The 13682-nt window shown below is 41.1% G+C and overlaps 1 protein-coding gene across 8 annotated transcripts in view; it reads right to left on the bottom strand.

The window, feature by feature from the left end:
• The window catches only part of CEP63 (centrosomal protein 63), a 66420-nt gene that overhangs the window by 11786 nt on the left and 40952 nt on the right, over positions 1–13682 (bottom strand). For all 8 annotated transcript variants that reach the window (XR_008297981.1, XR_008297983.1, XR_008297982.1 and 5 more), the window contains 5 exons: positions 13052–13285; positions 12474–12613; positions 11499–11636; positions 9624–9738; positions 8564–8761 (listed from right to left, as the gene is read on the bottom strand). Coding sequence is in view for 3 of the 8 variants with exons in the window: in XM_053221424.1 (XP_053077399.1) it covers positions 8564–8761; positions 9624–9738; positions 11499–11636; positions 12474–12613; positions 13052–13285 (825 nt within the window). In the remaining 5 variants the exon portion in view is untranslated. The remainder of the gene's footprint in view (positions 1–8563; positions 8762–9623; positions 9739–11498; positions 11637–12473; positions 12614–13051; positions 13286–13682) is intronic.

Raw genomic sequence — 13682 nt, forward strand, 5'->3', positions numbered from 1 at the left:
TGGCTAAGTCAGTTAAGTGTCCGACTTCAGCTCAGGTCATGATCTCCCGGTCCATGAGTTTGAGCCCTGCGTCGGGCTCTGTGCTGACAGCTCAGAGCCTGGAGCCTACTTCAGATTCTTTGTCTCCCTCTTTCTCTGCCCCTCCCCCGCTCACACTCTAGCTCTCAAAAATGAATAAATGTTAAAAAAAAAAAAAAAAAAGATGAACGAGTTCACTGGTAAATCCCTCCCGCTCTCTAGCATCAGCCTCCTCTCATATGGCTTCTACCTCCCACATCACATGGACTGTGCTCCGTACACAAGAGAACAGGCACACCTCAGGGATAGTGCACGTTCAGTTCCAGAGCACCACAAGAAAGCAAGTACCATAATAAAATGAGTCAAATGAATATTCTGGTTTCCCAGGGCATATAATTTACACACTTTAATTTAAAAATACTTTTTTGGGGCACCTGGGTGGCTCAGCTGGTTAAGCTTCTTTTTTTTTAAATATATGAAATTTATTGTCAAATTGGTTCCCATACAACACCCAGTGCTCGTCCCAAAAGATGCCCTCTTCAATACCCATCACCCACCCTCCCCTCCCTCCCACCAGCCCACCAGCCCTGAGTTTATTCTCATTTTTTAAGAGTCTCTTATGCTTTGGCTCTCTCCCACTCTAACGTCTTTTTTTTTTTTTTCCTTCCCCTCCCCCATGGGTTCTTGTTAAGTTTCTCAGGATTCACATAAGAGTGAAACCATATGGTATCTGTCTTTCTCTGTATGGCTTATTTCACTTAGCATAACACTCTCCAGTTTCGTCCACATTGCCACAAAGGGCCATATTTCATTCTTTCTCATTGCCACGTAGTACTCCATTGTGTATATAAACCACAATTTCTTTATCCATTCGTCAGTTGATGGACATTTAGGCTCTTTCCATAATTTGGCTATTGTTGAGAGTGCTGCTATAAACATTGGGGTACAAGTGCCCCTATGCATCAGTACTCCTGTATCTCTTGGGTAAATTCCTAGCAGTGCTACTGCTGGGTCATAGGGTAGGTCTATTTTTAATTTTTTGAGGAACCTCCACACTGTTTTCCAGAGAGGCTGCACCAGTTTGCATTCCCACCAACAGTGCAAGAGGGTTCCTGTTTCACCACATCCTCTCCAGCATCCATAGTCTCCTGATTTGTTCGTTTTGGCCACTCTGACTGGTGTGAGGTGATATCTGAGTGTGGTTTTGATTTGTATTTCCCTGATGAGGAGCGATGTTGAGCATCTTTTCATGTGCCTGTTGGCCATCCGAATGTCTTCTTTAGAGAAGTGTCTATTCGTGTTTTCTGCCCATTTCTTCACTGGATTATTTGTTTTTCGGGTGTGGAGTTTGGTGAGCTCTTTATAGATTTTGGATACTAGCCCTTTGTCCAATATGTCATTTGCAAATATCTTTTCCCATTCCGTTGGTTGTCTTTTAGTTTTGTTGATTGTTTCCTTTGCTGTGCAGAAGATTTTTATCTTCATGAGGTCCCAATAGTTCATTTTTGCTTTTAATTCCCTTGCCTTTGGGGATGTGTCAAGTAAGAAATTGCTACAGCTGAGGTCAGAGAGGTCTTTTCCTGCTTTCTCCTCTAGGGTTTTGATGGTTTCCTGTCTCACATTCAGGTCCTTTATCCATTTTGAGTTTATTTTTGTGAATGGTGTGAGAAAGTGGTCTAGTTTCAACCTTCTGCATGTTGCTGTCCAATTCTCCCAGCACCATTTGTTAAAGAGACTGTCTTTTTTCCATTGGATATTCTTTCCTGCTTTGTCAAAGATTAGTTGGCCATACTTTTGAGTCTAGTTCTGGGGTTTCTATTCTATTCCATTGGTCTATGTGTCTGTTTTTGTGCCAATACCATGCTGTCTTGATGATGACAGCTTTGTAGTAGAGGCTAAAGTCTGGGATTGTGATGCGTCCTGCTTTGGTCTTCTTCAAAATTACTTTGGCTATTCGGGGCCTTTTGTGTTTCCATATGAATTTTAGGATTGCTTATTCTAGCTTTGAGAAGAATGCTGGTGCAATTTTGATTGGGATTGCATTGAATGTGTAGATAGCTTTGGGTAGTATTGACATTTTGACAATATTTATTCTTCCAACCCATGAGCACAGAATGTTTTTCCATTTCTTTAAATCTTCTTCAATTTCCTTCATAAGCTTTCTATAGTTTTCAGCATATAGATCTTTGACATCTTTGGTTAGATTTATTCCTAGGTATTTTATGCTTCTTGGTGCAATTGTGAATGGGATCAGTTTCTTTATTTGTCTTTCTGTTGCTTCATTATTAGTGTATAAGAATGCAATTGATTTCTGTACATTGATTTTGTATCCTGCAACTTTACTGAATTCATGTATCAGTTCTAGCAGACTTTTGGTGGAGTCTATCGGATTTTCCATGTATAATATCATGTCATCTGCAAAAAGTGAAAGCTTAACTTCATCTTTGCCAATTTTGATGCCTTTGATTTCCTTTTGTTGTCTGATTGCTGATGCTAGAACTTCCAACACTATGTTAAACAACAGCGGTGAGAGTGGACATCCCTGTCATGTTCCTGATCTCAGGGAAAAAGCTCTCAGTTTTTCCCCATTGAGGATGTTAGCTGTGGGCTTTTCATAAATGGCTTTTATGATGTTTAAGTATGTTCCTTCTATCCCGACTTTCTTGAGGGTTTTTATTAAGAAAGGATGCTGAATTTTGTCAAATGCTTTTTCTGCATCGATTGACAGGATCATATGGTTCTTATCTTTTCTTTTATTAATGTGATGTATCACGTTGATTGATGTGCGAATATTGAACCAGCCCTGCATCCCAGGAATGAATCCCACTTGATCATGGTGAATAATTCTTTTTATATGCTGTTGAATTCGATTTGCTAGTATCTTATTGAGAATTTTGCATCCGTATTCATCAGGGATATTGGCCTGTAGTTCTCTTTTTTTACTGGGTCTCTGTCTGGTTTGGGAATCAAAATAATGCTGGCTTCATAGAATGAGTCTGGTAGTTTTCCTTCCCTTTCTATTTTTTGGAATAGCTTGAGAAGGACAGGTATTATCTCTGCTTTAAACGTCTGGTAGAACTCCCCTGGGAAGCCATCTGGTCCTGGACTCTTATTTGTTGGGAGATTTTTGATAACTGATTCAATTTCTTCCCTGCTTATGGGTCTGTTCAAGCTTTCTATTTCCTCCTGATTGAGTTTTGGAAGTGTGTGGGTGTTTAGGAATTTGTCCATTTCTTCCAGGTTGTCCAGTTTGTTGGCATATAGTTTTTCATACTATTCCCTGATAATTGCTTGTGTTTCTGAGGGACTGGTTGTAATAATCCCATTTTCATTCATGATTTTATCTATTTGGGTCATCTCCCTTTTCTTTTTGAGAAGCCTGGCTAGACGTTTATCAATTTTATTTTTTCAAAAAACCAACTCTTGGTTTCGCTGATCTGCTCTACAGTTTTTTTAGATTCTGTATGTTTATTTCTGCTCTGATCCTTATTATTTCTCTTCTTCTGCTGGTTTTAGGGTGTCTTTGCTGTTCTGCTTCTATTTCTTTTAGGTGTGCTGTTAGATTTTGTATTTGGGATTTTTCTTGTTTTTTGAGATAGGCCTGGATTGCAATGTATTTTCCTCTCAGGACTGCCTTCGCTGCATCCAAAAGCATTTGGATTGTTGTATTTTCATTTTCATTTGTTTCCATATATTTTTTAATTTCTGCTCTAATTGCCTGGTTGACCCATTCATTCTTTAGTAGGATGTTCTTTAACCTCCATGTTTTTGGAGGTTTTCCAGATGTTTTCTGTGGTTGATTTCAAGCTTCATAGCATTGTGGTCTGAAAGTATGCGTGGTATGATCTCAATTCTTGTATACTTATGAAGGGCTGTTTTGTGACCCAGTGTGTGATCGATCTTGGAGAATGTTCCATGTGCACTCGAGAAGAAAGTATATTCTGTTGCTTTGGGATGCAGAGTTCTAAATATATCTGTCAAGTCCATCTGATCCAATGTATCATTCAGGGCCCTTGTTTCTTTATTGACCGTGTGTCTAGATGATCTATCCATTGCTGTGAGTGGGGTGTTAAAGTCCTCTGCAATTACCACATTCTTATCAATAAGGTTGCTTATGTTTGTGAGTAATTGTTTTATATATTTGGGGGCTCCCGTATTTGGCACATAGACATTTATAATTGTTAGCTCTTCTTGATGGATAAACCCTGTAATTATTATATAATGCCTTCTTCATCTCTTGTTACAGCTTTAATTTAAAGTCTAGTTTGATATAAGTATGGCTACTCCAGCTCTCTTTTGACTTCCAGTAGCATGATAAATAGTTCTCCTCTCTCACTTTCAATCTGAAGGTGTCCTCAGGTCTAAAATGAGTCTCTTGTAGACAGCAAATAGATGGGTCTTGTTTTTTTATCCATTCTGATACCCTATGTCTTTTGGTTGGCACATTTAGTCCATTTACGTTCAGTGTTATTATAGAAAGAGATGGGTTTAGAGTCATTGTGATGTCTGTAGGTTTCATGCTTGTAGTGATGTCTCTGGTACTTTGTCTCACAGGATCCCCCTTAGGATCTCTTGTAGGGCTGGTTTAGTGGTGATGAATTCCTTCAGTTTTTGTTTGTTTGGGATGATCTTTATCTCTCCTTCTATTCTAAAGGACAGATTTGCTGGATAAAGGATTCTCGGCTGCATATTTTTTCTGTTCATCACATTGAAGATTTCCTGCCATTCCTTTCTGGTCTGCCAAATTTCAGTAGAGAGATCAGTCAAAAGTCTTATCGGTCTCCCTTTATATGTTAGAGCACGTTTATCCCTAGCTGCTTTCAGAATTTTCTCTTTATCCTTGTATTTTGCCAGTTTCACTATGATATGTTGTGCAGAAGATGGATTCAAGTTACGTCTGAAGGGAGTTCTCTGTGCCTCTTGAATTTCAATGCCTTTTTCCTTCCCCAGATCAGGGAAGTTCTCAGCTATGATTTCTTCAAATACACCTTCAGCACCTTTCCCTCTCTCTTCCTCCTCTGGAATACCAATTATGCGTATATTATTTCTCTTTAGTGCATCACTTAGTTCTCTAATTTTCCCCTCATACTCCTGGATTTTTTTATCTCTCTTTTTCTCAGCTTCCTCTTTTTCCATAATTTTATCTTCTCATTCCCCTATTCTCTCTTCTGCCTCTTCAATCTGAGCTGTGGTTGTCTCCATTTTATTTTGCAGCTCATTTATAGCATTTTTTAGCTCCTCCTGGCCGTTCCTTAGTCCCTTGATCTCTGTAGCAATAGATTCTCTGCTGTCCTCTATACTGTTTTCAAGCCCAGTGATTAATTTTATGACTATTATTCTAAATTCACTTTCTGTTATATTGTTTAAATCCTTTTTGATCAGTTCGTTAGCTGTCGTTGTTTCCTGGAGATTCTTTTGAGGGGAATTCTTCCATTTTGTCATTTTGGATAGTCCCTGGAGTGGTGTGGACCTGCAGGGCACTTCCCCTGTGCTGTCTTGAATAACTTGCGTTGGTGGGCGGGGCCACAGTCCGACCTGATGTCTGCCCCCAGCCCACCGCTGGGGCCACAGTCAGACAGGTGTGTACCTTTTCTTCCCCTCTCCTAAGAGCAGGATTCACTGTGGGGTGGCATGGCCTGTCTGGGCTACTTGCACACTGCCAGGCTTGTGGTGCTGGGGATCTGGCAAATTAGCTGGGGTGGATCGGCAAGGTGCACGGGGGCGGGAGGGGCAGGCTCAGCTCACTTTTCCTTTGGTGATCCGCTTCAGGAGGGGCCCTGTGGCACCGGGAGGGAGTCAGACCCACCGCCAGAGGGATGGATCCGCAGAAACACAGTGCTGGGTGTTTGCGCGGTGCCAGCAAGTTCCCTAGCAGGAAGTGGTTCCCTTTGGGATTTTGGCTGGGGGATGGGCAAGGGAGATGGCACTGGCGAGCGCCTTTGTTCCCCGCCAAGCTGAGCTCTGTCATCCGGGGCTCAACAACTCTCTCTCCCGTTGCCCTCCAGCCATCCCGCTCTCCGAGCAGAGCTGTTAGCTTATAACCTTCCAGCTGTTAAGTCCTGACTGCTGTCCGAACACACTCCATCCGGCCCCTCTGCTTTTGCAAGCCAGACTCGGGGGCTCTGCTTGGCCGGCGGGCTGCCCCTCCACCTCGGCTCCCTCCCGCCAGTCCGTGTAGTGTGCACCGCCTTGCCACCCTTCCTACCCTCTTCCGTGGGCCTCTCGTCTGTGCTTAGCTCCGGAGACTCCGTTCTGCTAGTCTTCTGGCGGTTTTCTGAGTTATTTAGGCAGGTGTGGGTGGAATCTAAGTGATCAGCAGGACGCACGGTGGCCCAGCGTCCTCCTATGCCGCCATCTTCCCTCCTCTTGGAATCCCAAGCTTCTGACTCTTGATTTCAGCTCAGGTCATGATCTCACAGTTCATGGGATCAGTTCACAGGATCAAGCCCCATATCTGCCTCTGAGCTGACAGTGTGGAACCTGCTTGGGATTCTCTCTCTCCCTCTCTCTCTGCCCCTCCCCTGCTCATGTGTGTGCTCTCTCTCTCAAAAATAAATTATTTTTAAAAAATGAAAATAAAATATTTTTTTTGCTAGAAGATGCTAACCATCACCTGAACTTCTGGCAAGTTATAATTACTGATCACAGATTACCATACAAACATAATAATAATGAGAACATTTACGAAATATTGCAAGAATTACCAAAATGTAACACAGAAACACGAGCAAATACTGTTGGAAAGATGGCACCAAGAGATTTGCTTATCACAGGGCTCAAAACAAAGTGCAAAAAGAGGAGGCATGCCTGTAACTTACCTTCAGTCCTCATTCTCCTCAAGTTGTCTGCTTGGCCATTCCAACTTGAAAAGACTCCTGCCTTCCTTGGTTTCCTGCTTCCTTTGTGAAAACTATCTCATTTCCCTCCTTATCCCCTTCTTTTCTCAGCTCTATTCCAAAACCTTTTTACCCTAAATGAGTAGTTTCCTAAGTTTGGTTCAGTCTCAGCTCTTTATCTCTATGCTTTCTTCCCATAATTTCTCAGTCTCTCAGGGTGTTTCAAAGGCCATCTCCATGCAGAGATTTCCACAGCCAAATGCCTCACCTCGATTTTAATCTTGAACTCCAGCCTTCTGTGAAATCAACTATTAGATATTTCCATATGAAAGTCCAGCCTTTATCTCAAACCAGTTCCCTCCACCAGCTTCCCTATTTTGTGTAACTTTCATACAAACGCAGTATCTGCCCCAATCTGCTCCCATCTTTTATTTCACTAAAGAGCATCACTTTTACTCAATTGCCCATGTTGCAATACTGAGTGACATCCTCCCTTAACTCTAACTTGCCCTCTGGGTCCAAGCAACTACAAAGCCCAGTTGATTTTACCAGCCACGTACCTCAGAATTCCTCCATTTCCCTCTACCTTCCCTGCCCACTGATCAGGCCACCATGTCACTCCTGTATCCATAGTGGTCTCTTTGCCTCCTCGCTCATTCTCCATATGACAACCATAGAGAGCCTTGACTCCCGCTTACAGCCATTGTCTAGTGGCCTCAAGAGAACACTAAAACCTTTCACAAGCTGGCAGGGCCCTTCAGGAGTTCCTGCTTCCCAGTCCCATCCCTTGTGTGCTCTAGTCTGTCAACGCAGACACATCACACTCTCACCAGATACAAGAGACACAGCCTCTCTACTCTAGTCACTCTCACCTCCCCACTGATCCTCACAGAATGCTTGTTAACCAGCACACCCTCAGCCCAAAGCAGGAGTCTAATACAAATTTGCTGAATTAAATACTATGGAGAGGCACCTAGGTGGCTCAATCGGTTAAGTGTCTGACTACTTTTTAAACAATTTAAGTTTATTTATTTAGTTAGAGAGAGAGAGGGCAGGGGAGGGGCAGAGAGAGAGAGAGAGAGACAAAGAATCCCAAGCAAGCTCCACACTGTCAGCACAGAGCCTGCTGCAGAACTTGAACTCATGAACCATAAGATCATGACCTGAGCCGAAATCAAGAGTTGGATGCTCAACCAACGGAGCCTCCCAGGCACCCCAAGTGTCCAACTCTTAATATAGGCTCAGGTCATGATCTCACAGGTCATGGGAGCAAGCCCCGAGTCGGGCTCGAGGTTCAGTGCTCCCATACTCGTGCTTGGGATTCTCACTTTTCTCTCTCTCTCTCTGCCCCTCCCCCGCTCACACTCTTTCTCTCAAGGTAAATAAACATTTTTTTAAAAAAATACTATGGGGGGGGCGCCTGGGTGGCTCAGTTGGTTGAGCGTCCGACTTCGGCTCAGGTCATGATCTCGCTGTCTGTGAGTTTGAGCCCCACGACAGGCTCTGTGCTGACAGCTCAGAGCCTGGAGCCTGTTTCCGATTCTGTGTCTCCCTCTCTCTCTGCCCCTCCCCCACTCATGCTCTGTCTCTCTTTGTCAATAATAAATAAACATTAAAACATTAAAAAAAAATACTATGGAAATTATCTCTGTACTCAATTCAGTCTTCAAAAACACTTCAAATGAAGAGAGTTTTTGTTCAAGCTTCACCTTATGTTCTACTGCTTTTTCTTCTGCCTTTTGTATCTCTGCTTTGAGTCGCTTTTCCATGTCAGAGGAGGAGCTTTTAGTGGAGGCAATAGTGATGTCTCGCTGGTGTAACTCCCGAGTCAGCTGAGAGATTTCCATCTTCATTCCTTCTAATGCAGAACTGTAACTCTGTTCAGCCTGCAGAATCTGTTCTTTCAACTACAAAGAAACAGAAAGGAAAGCATAAAAAATGAAGACAAAGCACATTAGATAGACAGATATGTTAATAGTTAAAATAGTAAGGTAATTTTTACCTTACCTCAAGACATGAATTTTTACCTTAAGTCTGCAAAAAATTAGCAATTTACCAAGTTGTGTGTCTACACCGAAGGTCTAATGGCTATACGCACGATAATTTATTAATCGCAAATCAGGGAGAGATGTGTTAGTCAAATGCTGAAAACCAGTGTCAAAGTCCATGCACACATTATTTAGAGGACAACACCTGTGATTCTCTTTAGGTGCAAAACTAAAAACTTTGTTTATATGGCTTCCTTGTCCACAGAAGACAACAGAAATGGAAGAGGAAGAAACTAGACGTAATCTCAAATACGTAATAAAAAATACGAGTCAACAAACGTAACAGCCAAGGCCCATCAGTGTGGAAACAGTCAGCTCTGATACCTCAACAGCCAGTGAGGGTATTAAAACCACACCACACAGCATGGGAAAATCAGCCATAACCAGCTCCAGTCAGTAAGAAAATATTAAATGCTAGTTCATATAGTATCTTTTAGCAAGCAAAAAAGTGTATAACTTTTAGAAAGCTTTTCATCAAAACACATTTAAAATATAATATAGCGTTCAAAAAGGACAGGCTTCAATTATCTCAAAAACATTTCTATGGCATCCCTGAGGATGACGAAGACGTTACCGAAGCACATTCCAGGTGCATAGCTAATCCTGAATATCAAGTGGCTCTTTGTACTGCATTTTTCTCTCATTAAAAATAACTCCGATGACCTCCCAACCTCCAGCTCAGTCTATAAACACAACTTTGCAAACGCAGGCAGATTTTTACCTTCTTAATCTCTGCCCTGTACTCGTTGTTATATACTTCCATCTTCTTCAGTTCTTCATATTTTTCCATTAGTTCTTGGCTCAGCTGTTTACATGTTGCACTCACAGACTCCAAGCTGTGTGCATGACAAAAATATGATCACAGACGTAATGCAAAAATCCTGAAACCCACATATTGATTACCTAAAAAATACTCTTCTTTAAACAGTTTCCAACCTGTCACCCTTACTTAAGAATCAATCCCTCACCAGATATGAGAACCTCAGGGCACCACGCCTCTGTTATCTCACCAAACATTTCTGCTAATAACATCCTTCTGCTCCTTTCTCAGGCAATATTTTGTTCAAACTGAATGACATAAATAAACTGTCTAAAAAAGGGTCCCTTTTTCAATTTGCCTTTGATAGAGAAAATATTTTTAAAGGCATTGTTTATTACTGAACACTGGTGTTTGTGTCCATTTATTTCAAGTTTACCTACTTCTAAATGTGGTAGAATGCTTGTTTATTTGGTACCTGTATGTAAGTACAGTGTGTCAAACACTGAGGCAGAGAGAGAAGAATCACAGATACTCTTGTCTTAGCTAGAGATGGGAAAACGGGGGCTTAAAGAGGCTACAGGTCCAAGGTCACACTGCAAGTCAGAAACATGAGGTAAGTCTTTAGAGCCTGTGGGAGCACGGTAAACCATACCTAAAATACTAAAAAGTGCATCGATGGAAAATCTATGATAGGAAGGTAAATTTTAGTTCCAATGTCAAAAAGAATAATAACCTTTATTTTATTCAATCTAAAGTGTACACATACACCCCAATAATGATAACCAAGAATATGTTAAGTATTCCAAGGTGCAAAAGAAATAAAGCATAAACTATGTGTATGTGTGTACACACATACATATGTGCACACATGATATTTAATAAGTAAAGAAAATACTTGGTGGTTTCCAAAAACCAAAGAAATAACAGTAAACACAAAAAAAATGTTTTACTCAAAAGGGTAAAATGGCAATATTTTTGTTGTTTTTTTTGCCTAAAGGCTAATAGTTTGTACAGTTTAAAATCTTTTACATACAGAAAGTGCTCATGTACAAATGATCATGATTCATGTTTCACACAAAATACCAAACTCTTCCCAGTCACAAAGTTTAGAGGTATGACAAACAAAAACAGTTCACAAGCATGACAACAAAGCAAGCATGGGCATGCTACAGCACAGATCAGGTTTTCAACCAGCACCCAGGAAACAACCCAAGGGCACTTCTGAATAGGAGGAAGGAGCGCCACGTGCCCAGGGTGCCTCGCTGAGAGCAGCTCCAGTGAGGTGGCCGCTCGACAGTAGAGCCTAACTGAAGGCATTCTACAGGGAGAAACGCAAGATCAAGATTAGTGCGTCAGTACAGACAACTCTTCTGACAGATCTGACTCTGAAGGAGAACAGAGAAATATGGACACGACTTGACAGGGATACAGGATTCAAGAAGGGTTTCCATTTTCTCCCAACACAGGAAATACTAAGCCTACTTTATACCCATGGGAATGATTGAGCAGAGAGGAAGAGCTTGACGATGTAAAAGAGAGAAGAACAGGACACAAGTGAAGTGGTAGGGGACAGACATGTCATCCACCCACTCATCCACTCTAACAGACTAAGGGCACAGATGCAGGCAGACCGGTAGATTTGGTGGGAGAAAAATCAAGAATCCCTCCTTTTCTTACTTCTGTTTTCTCACTGAAATAAGAAGTTAGCTTATTTGTGGAAACTAGAGAAAAAAACCTTATTTTTTCAATAACACTGTTATATTAGTTTCTCAATATGATGATCAAAAATCATTTTTAACAACGTGAACATTCTTGAAAGGGTATGTAATTATCTACCTGCCTTCCAAACGAGTCACCTCTGCCTGCAGAAGTTCTTCACTATTGTGGGTGAGATCCAGCTGAGATAGCACGTTGCCCAAGTCCTCCTGCCCTTGCGAAGTGTACCTCCTTTCTGCCTGCGGCTCGTCTGGTGACCTAACGAAGGACACAAGAGGACTGTTCAAGGTTTCTGATCTTTGCAAATAAACAATGCACAATCAGTTCATATTTCTCAACTGTTTTTGGTAATGAAACTCTTTAGAACTCTTCAGCTTGATTCCTGCTTAACAAAGAGAACATTTGGGAGAGTAAAGAAGGAAGAGATGATGCTTCTCAAAGAAGTCGGCAGCAGTTTACTCCTTTCTCAACTGGGACTTGGCCTGTTTTTCAAGGGAAAAAGACAAAAGAGACAAAAAAGACAAAAAAACCAAAAATTTTGTTTCCACCTGATACGTTGAGCCAAAGAAACTAAAAAGTTACAGGAAAGTTCTGTAAAGAATAGAAATGTGTACCAGACTTAAATCAGGAGCATAGTTCCTCTATTACTTTCTATTACAAACCTCATGGCAATAATTCATATATAGAAATGAGTTTTAGGATTTTTTTAAGAAGGGTTATCTCAATAGCTGGCTTATTAATGATGTGGATAAGCAGCTACAAATCATGACCTATTTTACCAAGGAACGGAGGCTTCCCAGGGGACGTGGACTCTAATTCCTTTCACATTTGGAGTTTCACCAAGCCTACAGATTGACCAAGCACTTTCTAACTTTCTAAACATTACAGTCTTTTGGTTAAGGACCCAAACTGGAGGCAGAAAAAAACTAACCACACAAAATTTTATAACACCATAAAAACTTAACTCAGAAATTAAAACTGAATAGGAAAACCCATAATGTGATCAAACACAAAATTATGAATATGCAGTATTAAAACTGGTGCTCAATGCCAAACAACCAAATGGCTACAATTAATATCTAGGATTAAATATACCTCACGGCCTGTACTGTGTGTTGACTGTCAGTTGGCTTTAATTTTGCTTGTAGCTTCTCCTTCTGCATTCTTTCCTCATGGATGAAATTTTCTTGAGACTGAAGAACTGCCTTCAGTTCCCTCTTTTCTTCCTGGAGAATCTGAAAAATGCTCAGGAAAAAAATCAGGTGTTATTACAATTTTTCTATTTCATGAGGAAAGGAAGCCAGGGAGTCAGACTATAACAGGTACCATATTAATAAAGCTATCAATGTCTGATCCGCTGGCAGCAGAGTAAGAAAGAAACCATGGATTCTGGAACCTAGTTCGAGGTTAATTATTTTCTCTTAAAAACATGCATACACACATTTTATTTATTTATTTTGAGAGATAGTGAGAAAGCATTGAGCAAGGGAGGGACACAGAGAGGGAGAGAAATAATCCCAAACAGGCTCCACACTGTCAGCATAGAGCCCAAAGCAGAGTTCGAACTCACAAAACTGTGAGATCCTGACCAGGGCTGATACCAAGATTCAGATGCTTAACAGACTGAGCCACCCAGGTGCTCCCCCCGCAATGGAAGTAATTTTAAAACACACCTCTAACAGTTTTTCAGATTCCCTTAATTTTTCTTCCTTTTGCCGCTGCTCTTGTATAACATTCATATTGGTTCCCACTAAGTCATTGATCCTCATGGTGAGGCGCTCTATTTCCAACTCATTGGCACAGATAGTGTCATTGGCCCGCTCCAGCTTACTGCTCAGATGCTGAATTTCCGACTGGCTGGACAGCTCCACAGACTCTAATTTCTGTTTCCGATTGGCAAGCTGAGCCTAGAAACACAGGTTACCAATAGATAAAAGTGAAACAATAAAAGAATAAATGATGAATAAGGAAGACTAAAATAAAACCCAGCTGTACTTGCATAAAAACATAAAATAATAGTTCATTTATAATAACCCATTCGTGACCCAAAAAAACAAAAATCTCTCATGATAAAAACTGGGAATAGAGGGGAACCTTCTCAATTTGATAAAGACTATCTACAAAAACTGTACAGCTAACATCATACTTAACAGTGAGAAACTCAAAGCCTTCTCACTAAGATCAGATACAAGGCAAGGATATCCCCTCTTATTACTCCTTTTCAACACCAACTGGATATCCTTGCAATAAGGCAAGAAAAGTTAATAAAAGGTATACACATTGGGAAGGAAGATATAAAGCTGT

The sequence above is a fragment of the Acinonyx jubatus genome, chromosome C2, assembly GCF_027475565.1.
Source record: "Acinonyx jubatus isolate Ajub_Pintada_27869175 chromosome C2, VMU_Ajub_asm_v1.0, whole genome shotgun sequence".
NCBI classification, from domain to species: domain Eukaryota; kingdom Metazoa; phylum Chordata; class Mammalia; order Carnivora; family Felidae; genus Acinonyx; species Acinonyx jubatus.